This window comes from Dermochelys coriacea, chromosome 7 (genome assembly GCF_009764565.3).
Source record: "Dermochelys coriacea isolate rDerCor1 chromosome 7, rDerCor1.pri.v4, whole genome shotgun sequence".
Taxonomy (NCBI): Eukaryota; Metazoa; Chordata; order Testudines; family Dermochelyidae; genus Dermochelys; species Dermochelys coriacea.
The window spans coordinates 81,941,266-81,962,245 of NC_050074.1; the positions used below are offsets into that span (position 1 = coordinate 81,941,266).

Below are 20,980 nucleotides of genomic sequence, written 5' to 3' on the forward strand. Positions count from 1 at the left end.
CATGCCTAATCTTTAAGCATGTGAGTAATCCCATTAACCGGAAGGAGACAACTCACGTGCTTAAAATTAGACAAGTGCTTAAGTATGTTGCTGAATTGAGGCCTGGAAGAGTAATTTTTGGTACAGTATTTCACCGGGTCGCTGAGTAATTCCAGAAGCATTTAATTCACCCAGTTATTTAAATATTATTGATATTGGGTTCTCCAGGTTATCCAGAAATATTTTTCAATAACTGAATCTAAAATTATTCATAATGACTGTTCAGAGTAGTATAGGATGTACAATATCCCAGTCCAACACACAAATTATTTTCTGACAAGGTTTAAAGTAAAATATTACATTAACCACTGCAAACAGAAAGTTGTATAATCTCAAAGATCAATGCAAAATGTAAGAAAAAACCCCTCAAAATTTGTTTAGAATAATAAATTGATCTTAATTAATATTGATTCCTACAATATTTAGATAAGCTTTATCATAAGACATAAATGTAACAAATCACATAGGCCTATTCCTCACATAAAATTGTTTTATGGCAGTCCAACTATTTGCTGAGATATAGTTGCCAACATAAAACATTCAAATGACAAGCCAGGTAACGTTTAATTATATTGAATTCACATACCTCTAGGTGATGCTGTGTTTTCATTAAAATCAGTGTGTTTTCACTTCTCAACTGATGATTTTCTTCCTGAAGTTTAATTATATTGTTTTTTGCTATTGCTAACTAAAAGGGAAAAAAAAAGAGAAGTGTATGACTATTTTTGCAAACACTAAAAAACAAAAAATTATTCTAATGTGTACATAGCTAACATTACTGCTTACTTTAGTCTCAGTGTGCTGAATAAGATATCTATTTTGTATGCATGCACAACTATCATTTATAGTTGTAGTTACATACTGAGGTGAGATTAAATCTAAATTAGGACCATCTTTTTTATTCTACATCTCTTGTACAGAGGAATAGCTTTTCAGTGATACTCTATTCTAGCTAAAGGATACATACTCCCTTTTTTCCCCTTGTTAAAGTTCTTATATATACATTTAAATGGATATATTTTCTGTTTTAAAGCCGTTTCTCAACATGAATCTCCAGGTATACTGTATGCAGCACTATGTAGCATCTTACACAAGCAAATTTCCTGGGTAAGGAAGAATAAATCTGGGACACTGAGGACTAGGAAAGTCCTACAGTGTGACAGAATAAAGAAAGGCCTCGGCAGAGTATTTCTGGGCCCCTTAACTTAATCCTGGGAGTTAGGCAGAAAGCTTGTCAGAAGGGGTAGACTATGGTGAGAGAAGAGGATTTGTAAGGGATTGTGCAAAACATGGGGATGGGGTGAGGGGCAGTATACCTGCTGTTCATTATCTGAATTTGTTCACATCCAGAATAAACTAATAGCCCCCTCAACTGCTAAGTGTAGAAATATCATATTTTTCCCCATTTCTCTTTCAGGGCAGGTAAAAAATAAGGGGAAAAACTGATCTTCCCCTCCTAATCCCAAATATGTTGTTACCTACTTCAAGTATTAAGACATTGGAAAGGACAGGATGTTTAAAAAAAACCAACAACCCAAACAACCTGGCACAGAGAGGCAGACAAACTTATACCTGCATATTGTGAATGAGCTTTTAGAAAGAGTCCTTTGGCTTGAGCTGAGACAACTATACATTGTCCGCTCAACTAGATCTAGCTCGCCTGTGGATTGGCAGTCTGAAGGAATGCCTTTACTCAGTGGTCTCCACAAATTGGAACTGACAGCAACTCCCAGAACTTTTAAGATAGGGTGCTTCTGTACACTGTTAAACCCTGCTGTGAAATTGCAATGTTTTACAGCATTTTGCTAATCCAATAGTCAACTGGGATAAAGCTGAGCACAGGTCCCAGCAACCTTTGTGTTATTTCTTCAGACTGAGTCAAATGTAGCTGAATATATTGGGCAGTGTTTCAATACAGTTAATTAGACTGTACTTGTAGAGGGAGGAAAAAAGGAAACACGTTCACCACTGGTTAAAAAATAGTATTACACATTACTAAGAAACAATACCTCTTCAATCAGTTTAGTGTTTGACTTCTCTAATGAATCAACTCTTGCATGAAGGCTGCTGACTGTGCTACTGAAAGTAATAAAGAAATCAATATTCAGTGTTACACCAAAACTCATACAAACAAACACAAAAAGTTTTATGCCAAGCACTAAGTTTATTGGCAACAGCCAACAGGACTGCGCTGATCATTGCAGTTGGAAATTATTTCTAAAAATGTTACAGATTATCTTCCTTTAATGAATACTTGTGTGACACGCTCTCCTCCCTGCAACTTCGGTCACTGTTGACAACACCGTCATCATCCCTGCCACCCAAGCCCATGATTTGGGTGTCATCTTTGACTCCTGCTCCCTCATCCTTCGCAACCACTCAGCATCCAAATGTTGTTGTTTTGTCCTCAATAAGTTTTCCAAAGCTCTGTTTTTGCTTTTTTTCCATACAATTAAAACTCTTATCCAGATTCTCAGCACTTCCCCATCTTAACTACTGCATACCGCTCCTCCCTGGACTCCATTCCCCCTTAAAGTCCATTCAAAACACAGCTACTAAAATCATTTTCCTTCTCCATCATTCTATTCTTATCATTTCCCCTTTGAAATCCCTCCTCTGTCCCTCCTTTTCCCACCACATTATTTTCAACCTTTTTGTTCTTATCTTTAAGGCCCTTCACAGCTGCGTCCCTTCCTACTTATCTGCTCATCTCTTACATAGCTTCTCCCTCCCAGCAAGCATCCTTCACTGTCTGACTGCCAATTTCTCCCACAAGCATCTTCCAGGCTGACTTTTATGCATTGAACAATCCCAAACCTGGTCTGTGAAGATGTGTGCTCTTTCCTCCAAACCTACTTTTACTATGATGCCTACAGAAGCCTCTCAACTGATAATCCTCTCCATCTAGCCATTGATTAATGGGATTGATTGTTATTTATATGTGCATAGGAACAGCTAGTTTGTGGGGTGTTCAGTACAGAAAGGGGCATGTGCATATATGTATAATTTTTTTTAAATGTCTTGACATCATCAAGTTATAAACATGGGCAACCTATCTATCTTATTGCAGCAATTCTACTCACTCCCCCTCTCCCACTTTCATTCATTACATCCCATTTGTTGTCTCATACCTCCTATTAGAGAATTCATAGGTGTCTCTACAGTGTTTAACAGAATGGGGCCCCAATACTAATTGGGGCATGTTGTTGGGGAGGCAAATAGATGGCTGAGAAGGAATTTTCCCTTACTGCCAGATTGGTCTAGGGGAGGTGGGTTTTCCACCTTCTCCACAGCAAGCTGGGGATCTACTAGGTTAATAAAGGGGGTTAGGCCTTAAAGTTGCAACTCGTTATGGAAACTTGTGGTATATGTCAGGAATGGATATGGATCAGATAAAAAATGGATGGGTAAAGAATTTAAAGGAGGCATGCTTTAAATGTGAGACGGAAAGGGGCTCCTACAACTCTCATGGTAGAGAGTCAAATCCCCCCTTCTTTACAGCCCCCTTAATACTCATCTAGAAGGGGCAGTGGCAGGGTCCCAGCAGTGGGATTGCAAAGAGGGCTGGATGGCAATAGCCCTCGAGTATAAGGAAATGATCATGGAATTACCTGCACTGTACAATTGTATCTGCTGGACAGTCCCAGATATTTTAAGAATAAAAGTTACAGCCTAATTAAACCCAAATCCTGTGTCTCCTGTCATTCCAGCATAGCTGGACAATGCAAGTCCTAAGCTTTACATAGCAACACTCTGCTGGGGAATTTAAGCAGTGGAAGAATGGTATTTCCCAGAATCAGAACAGAGACTCGTCTCAAGTCCCAGTAGGTTCTGCTCTTAAAAGTAAAGATTTAATAAAAGTATTTATTGATAGTACATTATATGTGCTATGGATATTTCACATCAAATGTTTATGAAAATAAAATATAATCTGAAATTCTTTGATTTCCTTTGATTTTGTATGGTAAAATGCTAAAGCTGCTACCAGCAGAAATGATCCTTACTCCCTTTTTTTCCCCACTTATCAAAAAAAATATTACCTCCATCGTATTCCATACTTTAGTCTCTGCTGTACCTAATATTGGAAACGTGAACTCGTTAATCATGTGGGAATCAGTTCCTGAGAAAGTTGCTCTCTCTGTTTTACCACATGCTTCATTCACTAATTAAATTCCATCTACTTTTCCTAAAAAGAGGCAGCATATTCACAGGCCTTCAAATCAGGTTCTGTCCAAATACCAATTTTATGTGCATTAGAAAAAGCTGTCACCTTAGTACTAAGTACCACTTACACTGGCTACTTGTTGGGAAACTCTTCTTTCCAGAAAACTCTCTTTCTAGATCTCCAGTGTACACAGTTATGGTCAGGGTCCATCAAACCACTCATAGAATCATAGGAGTGAAAGGGACCTCAAGAAGTCATCTAGTCCAGTCCCCTAGACTCATGGCAGGACTAAGTATTATCTAGACCATTCCTGACAGGTGTTTGTCTAACCTGCTCTTAAAAAATCTCCAATGATGGAGATTCCAGAACCTCCATAGGCAATTTATTTCAGTGCTTAACCACCCTGACAGTTAAGACGTTTTTTCTAATGTCCAACCTAAACCTCCATTGTTTCAATTTAAGCCCATTGTTTCTTGTCCTATCCTCAGACGTTAAGAACAACAATTTTTCTCTCTTCTCCTTGTAACAACCTTTTATGTACTTGAAAACTGTTATGTGCCCTCTCAGTCTTCTCTTTTCCAGACTAAACAAACCCAATTTTTTCAATCTTCCCTCATGGGTCATGCTTTCTAGACCTTTAATCATTTTTGTTGCTCTTCTTCTATTCAGACTTGGTCCTCAACATTACAGCCACAAACAAAGTGCCGTGGAGTTTGGCGTGAGAAATAGTTTATGTCAGAGGTTCTCAAACTGTAGTCTGCGAGCTCCATTCAGGTGGTCCACGGATAGTTCCCTCTAAGGTGTGTGCCTGGAGAGACCCCCCCTCCTTCCCAGCCCCAGCTCGGGGGCTGCTGCAGCGAGGGAGAGAGGGCACATCCATCGAATTAGAAAGGTAAGACTATTGATATTAAAATATGAGTGGTGTGCTTTTATTTGTAGAACAAAAAAAAATTCTTATTAAGGTTTTTTTATATAGCGCTTTTATCCGAAGTGCTTTACAATAGTTAGCTAATGGTACAAACAACATTTGGAAAGATCATTTAGTGGTCCGCCGAGACCCTCAGCAATTTTCAAGTGGTCCGCAAAAAAAAAAAAGTTTGAGAACCACTGGTTAATGGAATCCTTGAGGAATCATAATTTGCTCATGTTTGTAGGGTGGAATGTTGATGTTGTCACACATCGTATGCTGTAAGGCCAAAGATCTTCTGGAGAGCCACAGTCAACAAACTGACATTTAACTCCTCTCCTCCAGTCTTCCCAGGAGAGAATATATGTCTGGCAATTCCTCTCCATCCTCAGACTAAGTAGGAAGGATTTTTAATCTTTTCCCCTGAACTTTTCTCCTGCCAAGGTTATGATATAGGAGCAGAGGGAGAAAGATGTGTTTTAACCTGGAGGAAGTCTGGACTGACACACATACCCCAAGAAATACTTACTTTAGTTGTCTGTTCAGTTCCTCTACATAATTCTTTTGATCCAAAATTGCAGCAATCTGGACATTTCTAAAGAGAGAAGGCAATTAATTTTTAGCAAGCACATTTGTCTATACATTCAAAAACACAGATCTATCTTCTATAAGCATATGAAAATTTACATATTAAAAATTCTATGAAAATATATGGAAGTGGCTTAATTTTATTATAAAAAAAACAAAAAAATCTCTGCAATCATATCATAACAAGTACCATGTGACAAAAACTGATACTGCGTTATTGCAAATAAATGTAAATTTATATTTAAAATTTGTGAGCAAGTGTAAACTTAAAGAAAATAGCCCATTTTAAAATCAACTAATTGGTTGAAGGAACATGGTCTAGTGGATTAGACACAAAACTATTATGCACAAAATTGCAGAAAATTGCTTATTGCATTTTAGAAATCTAAACAAATAAAATAAATATATTAAATATTAAAAATGTTCAACAAATAATTTAACTTCATATGCAAAATCCAAAGTGTTTTGACAGAACATACCTTTCTTTACTCCCAATATCGTCTTCATTCTTTAAATACAGAGAGAAATCAATCACACCAACCTAGAATGAATAATGTTGGAATAAAAATGTGTTGTTATTCATGCCTTTATATGTATTTAACTACCAAAACCTTGGTTAGTCCAACTTCTCTAAGAGTGATCCAGCCTTGACACACTTTCTTGGAGTATGCAAATATGAATACTAACATTTTTTGCAGTTGATCTTTAAGACATTATTTGAAAAACAAAAAAGTCTTAAATTTTCTGTTTCAATAGATACAATCAGTTTAGGATCATATAACCTTAGGAGCCTAATGAAAACATGCAATGAATCCTTTTTGGTTCTTGGAGAAACAAGCTTATTATATTTGAGTGGGTTTATCCAAGGAGTAGTAGGAAAAAAATTATTTTTATCTCTTTATTGGATCTCTGTTAAATACATGGCAATCCTACTCATTCTAAGTAAACAGATTTTTAACACTTCTTCCACTACACTTTTGTTCTCCCTTTATTTAGTTCCACAGTATTTCTTGACAAACTGCAAGACTTTCCATCCTCACTGATTCCCATAAGCACAATTCCAACTGCTTATACAAAACATTTGCCTTCCTTTAAGACCCCTTCATATCCTGCTCCCAATAAGCACAAGATTCTGCCAAGTTTTTCAAAAAGAAAACATACAAGATCTATGGCTTCCCTTCCACTCTTTCCCCATCTTTTCCTCCTCCAACACTGTCACAAATGCCTAGCTTTCTGTTTATAACTCTTCAAACCTGTCCCGTTGGATACTATCCCATCCTGACTACTGACCTTCCTTACCTTCACTCTCATGCTCCCTGACTGCATGTTTACAGCACAATGCACGGATAATCTGATCTTCACCATCCTCACAAAACAAACAACTTTTGTCCCACTTGCATAACTACTGCTTCATCTCCCTTCTTCCCTTCACCTCAAAAGGTTGGGTTATTCATCTTGTAGTAAAACTAGAGTTCTTCGAAATATGTTGTCCCTATATGTAGCGCATATCAGGTTGAGCATGCGCTCCACACACCCAGGACCACAGACTTCTCCCTTGCAGTGTCCATCCGGTCTGTGCATGTGCCCTCACTCTCCTCATGTTCTGCACCAAGGGAATAAAGGGGGCTGCCAGGCCACAGTCATCTTAATTCCTTTTCTACCACCAGTTCCCAGTAAGAGATGAGGTAGCAGGGAACGAGGGCAGGTGGTGCACTATACATGGGTATAACACATCTCAAATAACTCAAGTTACTACAAGGTAACCCATTCTTCTGTCCCTGTGTAGTGCACTTCAGGTGATTCACAAGCAGTGCCTGAAGTCCTAATATAACAAACTACAGAACTACCCTGCCCAAAAGAAACATCAGAGGCTGCTGCTTTCATCAGCAGCTAATGTCTAGCAAAAGAGCGTACAGAACTCAAAAGTTACTTCTCTCCAAATGGGTGTAAGAGGGATGTCGCTCTCAGGGAAGCTACCAGTGTTGCCTCAGCTCTCACTGACTGTGCTCTCACAGTTCCTTCAGGGGGCTTACTGTTCATCTCACAGTAGAACAGGATGAATCCCAAGATCCATTTTGACAGCCTCTGGTAGGAAATGGTCCCTTCTCCTTTCCTTCATTCCACAAATTATACCAAGAGCCTAGGAGACTCTCAAAATGATTTTGTCCTTTGCAGGTAAAAGGCAAGAGTCCTACGCACATCCAGTGAGTGCCATGCCACTTCTCTGTTAGAGAAAGGCTTAGGCTAGAATACCGGTAAATGGAAGCTTTGATTAATGCCTTCTGGATGAACTTTGGATGCAGTGTCATGGATACTGTATTCTTAAGAAAACTGTACTGAGAGGTCCTGCCATGAGCACCCCTAACTCCAACTCTTCTGGCCAATGTGATAGTGACCAAAAACACTACCTTCATAGAGATATGTATAAGAGAGCAAGATGCTAGAGGCTTCAACAGTGATTTAGTGAGGGTTGATAAAACAAAGTTCATGTCCCAGTTTAGCCACCAAAGGGAAGGTGTTCTAGTCATACCCTTCAAGAAGTGGGAAAAGACTGGGTGCGGGGGAAAAAAGAATATTTGATGACTGGTGAATTAAATGCACTGATGGCTGCCAAGGTAGCCCAAGGGAACTAATAGACCGCCCCATGGATTTTAAGGGTAGAAGGTAGTACAACATGTCCAGAATCTGTGCTCATAAACAGGAAATTCCTCATTGGTCACACCAAAACATAAATCTTTTCTACTTGCTTCATAATGTAGCCAATAGAGATAGCTTAGCCTTTTATTTAGCAGCAACGCAAGGAACCTACAGGCTTGCATACTGTAAGACATTGGCTTAAATGGGTTAGCATAAGTGAAGCAGGCCTACAACCCTTAGCATAGATAACATAGCCTAGATTTTGGGGAACTGGTAATAGTTTGCTTACAAGGAGAGTTGTACATAATGATACCAGGCAACCACAGGAATACTGAACTGATATTAGGCTTGGTTATTTTAGAATAAAATCATTGGCAGATGTTTATACAGAATAGTTGATGTATACGGTAATGAGCTAAAAGGCATTATGCTAACCTATAGGATAAAGGCATCCCAATATTATTAGGTGAAGAAGTTAGATATGGATATAGGAGGCTGGGTATCCAAATGAATATTCATGATAGACCCCAGGCCCCATAATAGGCAACACTACCATGTAACGGGGGCTAGCTTTCCATCATTTACCCTTCACTCTTCATCGTTATCATCACCAACCTTTGGGCATTAGGGATCTGGACCATCAGACTCATTTGGCATGCCAGGGACAGAGCTGGTTCTTTGTCTCTAACCACCCAAGGAAGGGTAAATATATGAGCATATGCAAGGAATGATACCAAAGATATCTCTAATGCTATAATACTGCTATTTGTTTATGTGGTTTGGAGCTTTCTTGTCTTTACTGATTGTGTTAATAAAAGTGGCTAAGGCTTTGCTTTGCCTTCAGTGTGTCTTTGCCATATACTCTGGGGTTCCCCACAAGATATTGAACTTCTTAGTTTTAATTCCGTTGTTTCTGATTCTGGGATAGAACCCTTCTACCCCCAGTTCATTGAATTATTATCAATTGGCAACCAATGCAATTATTAATCTTTAAAGAACCAGGCTACAATAACAATTCCTAGTAGAGTCCTTTCTACTTCTGCTCAGGATGGTCTGGATAAGCTGCGTAGGCATTTTCTATTTCTGACATCCATCCAAATACTGTGTCCTCAGAGAAGCGTGGCTGGGTTAGGGTGGTAAGTCCTTTCCTTGTATTATTCATAGATTCTAAGGTCAGAAGGGACCATTGTGATCATCCAGTCTGACCTTCTGTCTAGCAGAGGCCATAGAACTTCCCAAAATAATTCCTACAGCATCTCTTTTAGAAATCTTGATTCAAAAATTGTCAGTGATGGAGAATCCACCACAACCCTTGGTAAATTGTTCCACTGGTTACTCTCACTGCTAAAAATGTATGCCTTATTTCCTGCCTGAATTCATCTAACTTCAACTTCCAGCCATTGGACTGTTATACCTTGCTCTGCTAGACTGAAGTGCTCCTTATTAACGATTTGTTCCACACATATATATTTACAAACTGTAACTAAGTCACAACCTTCTCTTTGTTAAGCTAAACAGATGGCGCTCCTTGGGTCTGTCACTATAAGGTCTGTTTTTCTAATCCTTTAATCATTCTTGTAGATTCATAAGGTCAGAAGGGACCATTCTGATCATCTAGGTCTGACCTCCTGCACAACGCAGGCCACGGAATTTCACCCACCCACTCCTACGAAAAACCTCACCTATGTCTGAGCTATTGAAGTCCTCAAATCGTGGTTTAAAGACTTCAAGGAGCAGATAATCCTCCCTCAAGTGACCCATGCCCCATGCTACAGAGGAAACTGTGACTGTTCTCTGAACCTTCTCCCATGTATTAACATCCTTCTTGAATTGTGGGCACCAAAACAGGACACAATATTCCAGCAGTGGTTGCACCAGTTCCAAATTCAAAGGTAAAATAACGACATCTCTACTCCTACTTGAGATTCCCCTACTTATGCATCCCAGGATCACATTAGCTCTTTCAGCCACAGTGTCACACTGGGAGCTTGTGTTCAACTGATTATTCACCACCACCCTCAAACCTTTTTCAGGGTCACTGCTTCCCAGGATATAGTCCCCCATCCTATAAGAATAGCCTACATTCTCTGTTCTCAGATGTATACATTTACATGTAGCCATATTAAAACACACGGCTTACTCAAGCACAGTTTACCAAGCGATCTAGACCGCTCTGAATCAGTGACTTGTTCTCTTCAATACTTAACACTCCCCCAGTTTTTGGGTCATCTGAAAACTTTATCAGTGGTGATTTTATGTTTTCTTCCAGGAACTAATAAAGATGTTAAATAGTGTAGAGCCAAAAACCAAACCCTGTGGAATCCCACTGAAAACAGACCCACTCAGTGACAATTCCCTATTTACAATTACAATTTGAGACCTATCAGTTAGCCTGTTTTAATCCATTCAATGTATGCCATGTTAATTTTATATCATTCTAATTTTTTTAATCAAAATGAGGCTCTTCTAGATTTGATTTTGACAAATAGGGAGGAACTGGTTGAGAATCTGAAAGTGGAAGGCAGCTTGGGTTAAAGCGATTGTACAGGGCCCCCTTTGCTCTGCTTCTGCTGCATTCACAAATCACTCAGACCCTGGGACTTAGCAATCACCAGAGCAGTTTATTTACAGCATGCACTCCCACCACCTTCTCACCACATACAGTTTGGGTTTTCAGCCTTAAGGACTTCTCAGCTTCTGTACCCAGAAGGGAAGAGTGTTCTCCTTCCACTCTTTGACTTCCCCTTACTTACTTCTTCTGGGTCTATATGTAGTTCCAGACTAATTAGACTGGCAGCTCTTTACCATTCACTAATCAGGTGCAGGTTTCTCTAGCCAGCTCCAATTTACCTCCCTAAATGAAATTCAAAGAAGAGTCCTACAAAAAGCGGAAATTAGGTCAAATTACAAAGGATGAATATAAACAAATAACAAAAGTATGTAGGGACAAAATTAGAAAGGCCAAGGCACAAACGAGAGTAAACTAACTACAGACATAAAGGGCAACAAGAAAACATTCTACAAATACATCAGAAGCAAGAGGAAGACCAAGGACAGGCTAGGTCCATTACTCAAATGATAAAGGGGGGAGGGGAAGAGTACCAGAAAATGTGGAAATGGCAAAAGTGCTAAATGACTTTTTTGTTGCAGTTTTCACCAAAAAGGTTAGTGGCAATTGGACATCTAACATAGTGAATGCCAGTGAAAATGAGGTAGGTTCAGAGGCCAAAATATCGAAAGAAGAAATTAAAAATTACTTAGATGTCTTCAAATCACCAGGGCCTGATGAAATACAAGCTAGAATACTCAAGAAGCTGACTGAGGAGATAGCTGAACCATTAGCGATTATCTCTGAAAAGTCATGAAAGACAGGAGAGATTCCAGAGGACTGGAAAAGGGCAAATATTGTGTCCATGTATAAAAAGGGGAATAAAGACAACCTGGGGAATTACAGACCAGTCAGCTTAACTTCTGTACCTGGAAGATAATGGAGCACATAATTAAGCAATCAATTTGCAGACACATAGAAGATAATATAAGTAACAATCGGCATGGATTTGTCAAGAACAAATTGTGTCAAACCAACTTAATAGCTTTCTTTGGTAACAAGACATTAGGATGGGGAGAAGTGGTAAACGTGGTAGAAAAGATCTTGACTTTAGTAAGTCTTTTGATACTGTTTTGCATGACCTTCTCAAACAAACTAGGAAAAATACAACCTAGATGGAGCTACTATAAAGGTGGGTGCATAACTGTCTGGAAAACCATTCCCAGAGAGTAGTTATCAGTGGTTCACTGTCCAGCTGGAGGGGCATATCAAGTGGGGTCCCCCAGGGATAGGTTCTGGGTCCAGTTCTGTTCAATATCTTCATCAAATGATTTAGATAATGGCTAATACATCCCAGAACGTTTGCTTTTTTTTTTTGCCACAGTATTACACTATTGAGTCATATTTAGCTTGTTTTGATCCACTATGATCTCAAGATCCCTTTCTACAGTACTCCTTCCTAGGTAGTCATTTCCCATTTTGTATGCATACAACTGATTGTTCTTTCCTACGTGGAGTATTTTGCATTTATCCTTATTGAATTTCATCCTATTTATTTCAGACCATTTCTCCAGTTTGTCCAGATCATTTTTAATTTCAATCCCATCCTCCAAAGCACTTGCAAACTCTCCCAGCTTGGTATCGTCAGCAAACTTTATAAGTGTACTCTCTCTGCCATTATCTAAATCATTAATTACAGATGCATGAACACCCAGCAAGTAAAGTGTGGCTCAAGAGTCTTTCAGCAAGTGGAGAGACTCACCAGTTTTCACACTGAACAGTTTTTACCATTCAAACAGATGGTCTTCTGCCATACGTTTAACCTCCTACGGGACTCCCAAGGAGGAAAGCCACAACAAGTGTCTCATTAATACCACAGCAGTCACATCTACGGCTGGAGGGCCAATCTCATCATCAGCTTTCCCTCACCGATCAGAGCCTCGAATTGATTTCGAATGTCCTTATCAGCAAAGCCAACTAGTTTGCCATAGACAGTAAAATCACACTTGGCTATCAACGCTCAGCAGTTTGAGACTTGAAAGACCAAGGAATAAAAACTTTTCTCTCAATGAGATCAAGTCTCTTCACTATTTTTTCATGTGGCCCTACCAAATTTACAGCCATAAAAAGCGCATCGCGGACCGTGAAATCTGGTCTCTTGTGTGCTTTTATCCTATATTATACCAATTTTTCGGGGGAGACCACAGTTTCTCAAATTGGAGTCCTGACCCAAAAGGGAGTTGCGGGGGGTGAGGAGTCACAAGGTTATCTGGGCGGGGTTGGGAGGAGTCACAGTATTGCCACCCTTACTTTTGCGCTGCCTTCAGAACAGGATGGTTGGAGAGTGGTGGCTGATGGCCAGGCGCCCAGCTCTGAAAGCAGCGCCCCGCCAGCAGCAGCACAGATGTAAGGGTGGGAATACCATACCATATGCCACCCTTACTTTCTTCATTGCTGCCTTCAGAGCAGGGCAGCCAGAGAGTGGTGGCTGGCTTCTGACTGAGGGCCCAGCTCTGCAGGCAGCAGCACAGAAGTAAGGGTGGCAATACCATACCATGCAATCCTTATTGCTGCACTGCTTCTGGTGGCAGCTCTGCCTTCAGAGCTGGGCTCCTGGCCAGCAGCCACCACTCTCTGGCCTCCCACCTCTGAAGACAGTGCCGCTGAAGTAAGGGTAGCAATACCATAACACACACACACACACACACACACACACCCCTCCTTTTTGGGTCAGAATCCCTCGAATTACAACACCATGACATTTCTAAATGAAATAGCTGAATTAATGAAATTTACTATTTTTAAAATCCGATGACTGTGAAATTGACCAAAATGGATCATGAATTTGGAAGGGCCCAACATATTGGTTACAACTTACAGATACTGCACCTGGAAGAGATGTGGGTTTCTCCCTGGCAGTACAGAGAGGTGTCCTGGTAATCTGTAACCAGGAAGGGCTTGTGGCATTTGATGCAGCTTTTAAATCTGGGGATTCTGGTCATACTCTCCTGAAACCATGGGAATACTAAGGTTGGAGGGAGGGAGGGAGGGAGGGAATGTCTGTGTCTGCGTTAGTTACAGAGATTGCTTCCAACCCAGGGGGGAGATCGCAAAGTATGGGAATAGTTTTTTGTATAGTTAGGGAACCAAACCCCTAAAAACTAATTAATTATAAGAAACTTTTTTAAACTATTTGGAAAGAACCTGAAGAAACCAGCACAAATACCAGAGCTCCATTTTAAAGCACAAACAGTAAGAAGAAACTAAGGTGGTAGTGGTCCGACTGCCCTATTTATCTCCTTGGTGCGAAGCACAAGGAATGCAAGGGCATATGCACAGACCAATGGACATTGCTAGGGAAGAAATGTCTCTGGTCTGGGTGCAGGGAGCACATGCACAGTCTGAAGTGCACCACAAACAGGGACAATCTGAAGAAAAAGAAATAACCGAACAGGCAATTTACAATGGTTCCCTTGAGTTCCTCTCTCGACTCCATCCTTAATTCCCTCCAATAAGACTTCTTCCCTCCTCACTTCACCAAGGTCTCTAGCAACTTCTTCATGGCCATATCTCAGGGCCCCTAGTCCACCTTCATCCTCTGATCTCTCTGCTACTTTTGAAACTACTGAAAATAAATGACTTCTTGAAATCTTGCCCTCCTTTGGCGTTCACAACACTGTTCTCTCTTAGGGTATGTCTACCCTACGAAATTAGGTCGAATTTATAGGAGTCAATTTTTTAGAAAGTGATTTTATACAGTCGATTGTGTGTGTCCCCACTAAGCGCATTAAGTCGGCAGAGTGCGTCCACAGTAACGAGGCTAGTGTCAACTTTAGGAGTGTTGCACTATGGGTAGCTATCCCACAGTTCCTGCAGTCTCCGCTGCCCATTGGATTTCTGGGTTAAGCTCCCAATGCCTGATGGGGCAAAAACATTGTCACGGGTGGTTTTGGGTACGTCATCAGTCGCCCCTCCCTCCGTGAAAGCAACGGCAGAGAATTGTTTTGCGCATTTTTTCCGTGCAACGCCATAGTGCTTTCAGCAGACAGTGCAGTAGGACTGCTAACCGTCGCCATCAAACGACCATTCTTTCTGCCACTCTGCTCTCCTGACGCTATGAATCAACCTCGCAGGTCCTCTATATGACCATCATCATTCACCACTTCCGCTGCCACTCTGCTCTGCTGGTGGTCTCGCAGGGCCGCTTCCGCTGCAACTCTGCTCGGCTTCTCTTGTCTCGTCATAACACGGTCCTGGCAGCAGACGGTGCAGTAGGTCTGCAAAACTGATCATCCAGCCACCGCTTCCCCTGCAACTCTGCTCTCCTGCAGATGCCATACCACGGCAAGCATGGAGCCCGCTCAGATCACCGTGGCAGTTATGAGCATTGTAAACACCTCACGAATCATCATGTAGTATATGCAGAACCAGAATCTGCAAAAGCAGGCGACGAGGCGATGGCAGTGCGGTGACGACAGTGATGAGGACATGGACACAGACTTCTCTCAAAGCATGGGCCCCGGCAATTTGGTCATCCTGGTGCCAATGGGGCAGGCTCCATATGCCATGGAATGCCGATTTGGGGCCCGGGGAAACAAGCACAGACTGGTGGGACCGCATAGTGTTGCGGGTCTGGGATGATTCCCAGTAGCTGCAAAACTTTTGCATGCGTAAGGGCACTTTCATGGAACTTTGTGACTTGCTTTCCCCTGCCCTGAAGCGCAAGAATACCAAGATGAGAGCAGCCCTCACAGTTCACAAGCAAGTGACAACAGCCTTCTGGAAGCTTGCAATGCCAGACAGCTACAGTCAGTTGGGAATCAATTTGGAGTGGGCAAATCTACTGTGGGGGCTGCTGTGATCTAAGTAGCCAACACAAGCTCTGAGCTGCTGCTATCAACAGTTGTGACTTTGGGAAATGTGCAGGTCATAGTGGATGGCTTTGCTGCAACGGGATTCCCTAACTGTGGTGGGGCTATAGACAGAACGCATATCCTTATCTTGGGATCAGAGCACCAAAGCAGCCAATACATAAACCGCAAGGGGTACTTTTCAATGGTGCTGCAAGCACTGGTAGATCACAAGGGACTTTTCACCAACATCAACGTTGGATGGCTGGGAAAGATACATGATGTTCTTCAGGAACTCTAGCCTGTATGAACAGCTGCAGCAAGGGACTTACTTTCCAGACCAGAAAATAACCGTTGGGGATGTTGAAATGCCTATAGTTAACCGTGGGGACCCAGCCTACCCCTTAATGCCATGGCTCATGAAGCCATACACAGGCACCCTGAAGAGTAGTCAGGAGCTGTTCAACTATAAGCTGAGCAAGTGCAGAATGGTGGCAGAATGTATATTTGGACATTTAAAAGCAGGCTGGCGTAGTTTACTGACTTGGTTAAACATCAGTGAAACCAATATTCCCATTGTTATTACTGCTTGCTGTGTGCTCCACAATATCTGTGAGAGTAAGGGGGAGATGTTTATGGCAGGGTGGGAAGTTAAGGCAAATCGCCTGGCCCCTGATTACACGCATTCAGGTTAGAGGAGCATAGCAGGGCGCGCTGCGCATCAGAGAAGCTTTGAAAACCAGTTTCATGGCTGACCAGGCTACCGTCTGTTCTGTTTGTTTCTCCTTGATGAAAACCTGCCCCTTTGGTTCACTCTACTTCCCTGTAAGCCAACCGCCCTCCCGTCACCCTTCGATCACCGCTTGCAGAGACAATAAAGTCGTTGTTTCAAATTCATGCATTCTTTATTCATTCGTCACACTAATAGAGGGATAACTGCCAAGGTAGCCCGGGAGGGGTGAGGGAGGAGGAAAGCACTGGGTGGGACAGGGGAGGAGGGAAGGACAAGGCCACACTGCACTTCAAAACTTATTGAATGCAAGCCTTCTCTTGCTTGGGCAGTCCTCTGGGTGGAGTGGTTGGGTGCCCGGAGCCCCTGCGTTCTTGGGCGTCTGGGTGAGGAGGCTATGGAACTTGGGAAGGAGGGCGGCTCGTTATACAGAGGCTGCAGTGGCGGTCTGTGCCTTTCCTGCACCTCAACCATACACCAGACATATCAGTTTGATCCTCCAGTAGCCTCAGCATTGCATCCTGCCTCCTTTCATCATGCTGCCGCCACCTTTCCTCTTGATCCCAGCACCTCTCCTGTTGCTCCCGCCACCTGTCCTCACGTTTATTTTCTGCTTTCCTGGACTCTGCCATTGTCTGCCTCTACGCATTCTGCTGGACTCTTTCAGTTTGAGTGGACTGCATGAGCTCAGAGAACATTTCATCGCGAGTGCATTTTTTTTCACCTTCTTATCTGCGCTAGCCTCTGGGAAGGAGATGCTAGTCGCAGCATTGAAACATTTGGAGCTGCAGGAGGAAAAAAAGGGAGAGTAAAATTGAAAAAGACATACTGGTCATTTAAAAGGAGGGGCTGATGTTTTCAGGTTAACATGCAGCACAAAGCCAACTAACGCCCTCCCCCATCCAATTCTCTGGGATGATCGCTTCACCCCTCCCCACGCTGCGTGACTAACAGCAGGGATGATTTCTTTTCAGCCACAGGCAAACAGCCCAGCTGGAACGGCCACCTCTGAATGTCCCCTTAATTAAATTCCCCTATTTCAACCAGGTGACCATGAATGATATCGCTCTCCTGAGGATAACACAGAGAGATAAAGAACGGATGTTGCTTGAATGCCAGCAAACATCGGGACCACACACTGCCATGCTTTCTTATGCAGTGATTCCAGACTACGTGTTACTGGTCTGCCGTGGTAAAATGTCCTATCATGGAGAACACAATAAGGCTGCCCTCCCCAGATACCTTTTGCAAAGGCTTTGGGAGTACCTCCAGGACAGCTTCATTGAGATGTCCCAGGAGGATTTCCACTCCATCCCCAGACACAGACTTTTCCAGTAGCTGTACTGGCCGTGAATACATCTCAAGTCTTCAGGGCAAATGAATCATTCAACACGCTTGCATTCAAACTGTGCATTATATCTACAAAGGTACACTCACCAGAGGTGCCTTCTCCGCCTTCAAAGTCCGGGAGCCAGGGTTGGGAGGGTACTGTCTCCAGGATGATAAACAGTTCCTGGCTGTCGAGGAGAACGGTTCTCCGCTTGCCTAGTGCGTGCTATTTTCAGCCTCTCCCTCCTCATCATCTTCCTCGTCCCCAAAATCCTCATCCCTGTTACGTGAGACTCCCTTGCAGGTGTGGGGTAATTGTAGGGGCACCCCCTGGAATTGCATGCAGCTCATCATAGAAGCGGCATGTCTGGGGCTCTGACCCAGAGCGGGCGTTTGCCTCTTGGGTTTTTTGGTAGGCTTGTCTGAGCTCCTTAAGTGTCACGCGGCACTGCTGCAGGTCCCTGTGATAGCCTCTGTCCTTCATGCCCTTGGAGATTTTTTCAAATATCTTGGCATTTCGTCTTTTGGAACGGAGTTCTGATAGCACGGCTTCGTCTCCCCAGCAATCAGATCTAGTACCTCCCATTCGGTCCATGCTGGAGCTCTTTTGCGATTCAGGGACTCCATGGTCACCTCTACTGATGAGATCTGCACGGTCACCTGTGCTGATCAACTTGCCATGCTGGCCAAACAGGAAATGAAATTCAAAAGTTCGTGGGGCTTTTCCTGTCTACCTGACCAGTGCATCTGAGTTGAGAGTGCGGTCCAGAGCGGTCATAATGGAGCACTGAGGGATAGCTCCCAGAGGCCAAAACCGTCGAATTGCGTCCACACTAACCCAAATTCAACCAGGCGATGTCGATTTCAGCTCTAATCCCCTCGTCGGGGAGGAGTACAGAAATCGATTTTAAGAGCCCATTAAGTTGACGAAAATGGCTTCGTTATGTGGATGGGTGCAGGATTAAACTGATCTAGCGCTGCTAAATTCGACCTAAACTCGTAGTGTAGATCAGGGCTCAGTTCTCCTCATGCTCTTTTAATTGTTTCTTCAATGTTTCTATTGACATGTCCCCCCTCTTCCTGTCTACTCACAGTTTCCACGGACTCTGTCCTTTGTTGCACCCCATCACACACACTTCCCTCTCACATGGTTTCAGTCTTTACCCTCTTGACTGACATATCTATCTTTTCATTCTGGATTTGTCTCCCACGATCCCGACTCTTGTCTCAGACTGGCTCCCAGATGTCTTGCTGTCAGCTTAAACTTCACTTGGTCAAAATTGAATTCTCTATCTTACACCATCTCGATACACTTCAATTTTTTCATCACTGCTGACATCACTATCATCCTCCCTACCCCTCTTCTTTTCCCCATACCCAGGTTGTGCCCAAATCCAGGTTTTGTCCATACAGCTAAAGCTCTTGTTCATGACCTCATTTTTCATAACTTCACTATTCCAACTACTTGCTTAATATGGCCTGACATCCATACCACCCTATTCCAATCTATACCAAAAACAAATGCAGAGATCATTTTCCCTTGCCTATTATTGTGACCATATTAAGTCCTCTCCCCACTTGCTATTTCTTTTCCAACACATCAGTAGAGACCTGCGCAGATACAAAACTTGTATTCACATCCAATCCATGATCTGCAAAAATGGTCTGCAGATATAAAGCAGATATCCACAGATTTGCAGGGCTCTACACACCAAGTTCAAGCTTCTTGTATTAATTTTCAGAGGCCCTTCATAACTGTCACTCTCTACTTATCCTATCTTGCCTCTGACAGCATCACCTGAAGCCTTCTTCACCGTCAATGATGTCCTATTTGTCAGCTTCTCCCACATGGACCCTTACTACAGAATGCCCCTCAAATTCATTTGTACGGCCACTATCTTCTCCTTCAAATCACTCTTCAAGACTCATTTCTACCCTGTCTCCTATAAAAATTAGCAAACTAACCAAAACTGGGTAGAGAGGTATTTAGGGATACCTGATTTTATGTAATTTTTTTAAAATGTAGAATATATACATGCATTTCTTTATTGGCAGTTGTATGTTGCTTGTAATCTTAGATTATAATTTTTCAAGGGACAGACTATGTCTTCCAATAAGTGCCTAGCACACTACAGGCAGTACAATAATAAAAGCAAAAAACAGCAACAACTGTAGACAACTTACCCCTATGATTCAATAGTGAACTGATATTTAGTAAGAGACGGTTCTATTTTACTATGGAATTTTGGAATTCAGGAATTATCACTAGAAGTGTTTAAGTTGAAATAATTTTGTAAAGAAAATTTGTCATCATGGATGAACAGATTGGAACATATTTATAAGCAGCTATGCATCTGCCTCTATAAAAGCATTGGTCATTTTCTTTAAAAGTTCTTTTCAAAAGAAGTTTATAATTCACTTACTTGTGAATCCAAGTCTTCTCCCTTTACACACAGGTTAGCATCTATCACATTTAACCCAACCAAGAGCCCAACAATAACTGCTCCTTCTTCTTCCATCATCAGTGCATGATATTCATAAAATTCACTGTAAAGTAATAAAACATCTTGTATCAGAATAATTATTTATTTCCTGCAACATTTTAACATATTGACATTTAGTAAGTCACTGGTAAATGGAGTGTATATCTGAGTTTTTTCCTGTAATTTTAGCCTCTCTCTGATGTTCTTAAAGATTAATCAGATCTGTACATATTGTGACTTCACCACTGATGTTTAACTAAGAGGAAAGCAGGGACACTAGAAAATGCAGGAAAAGTGGTAATTATGGGAAATAGCGCCACATGTTTTGTAAAAATATTAAAGAAAATCTTGCCATATTTGTGAAATGTTCTGGGGATACTTCAGATATAGCGTATTTGATTTTCTTAAGAGAACTGGGCTTGAAATCAAAGGAGTAAGAAATCAGGCAAGAGATTGGTTGGAGGAGAAAAAAGGCAGGAAGAATTTCCTAAAGTTGTAGTAGTCTTTAAAGAAATGTATGCTCTGCTAACAAAGTTACATGCCCAACCGACACAGTGTCAAAATCTTATCTCCTCTTCCCACCTCTCTGAATTTATTTTTGTTAAAAACAAAGTTTTGTGATGTCTGAAACAGAAACACTGTTCACCATTTAGTTTTAAATATTTTTGGATGTTTACTACATTTTCAAATATATTAATTTCAAT

At 41.7% G+C, this 20,980-nt stretch overlaps 1 protein-coding gene across 16 annotated transcripts in view; it reads right to left on the bottom strand.

Moving 5' to 3' along the window:
* Positions 1 to 20,980, bottom strand: part of RUFY2 (RUN and FYVE domain containing 2) — a 62,962-nt gene that overhangs the window by 26,282 nt on the left and 15,700 nt on the right. For 13 of the 16 annotated variants that reach the window (XR_006282863.1, XR_006282864.1, XR_006282862.1 and 10 more), the window contains 5 exons: positions 20,217 to 20,340; positions 6,179 to 6,240; positions 5,641 to 5,706; positions 2,049 to 2,118; positions 626 to 727 (listed from right to left, as the gene is read on the bottom strand). Coding sequence is in view for 13 of the 16 variants with exons in the window: in XM_038410401.2 (XP_038266329.1) it covers positions 626 to 727; positions 2,049 to 2,118; positions 5,641 to 5,706; positions 6,179 to 6,240; positions 20,217 to 20,340 (424 nt within the window). In the remaining 3 variants the exon portion in view is untranslated. The remainder of the gene's footprint in view (positions 1 to 625; positions 728 to 2,048; positions 2,119 to 5,640; positions 5,707 to 6,178; positions 6,241 to 20,216; positions 20,341 to 20,980) is intronic. The other 3 variants (XM_043519312.1, XM_043519315.1, XM_043519311.1) reach the window with 1 other exon arrangement.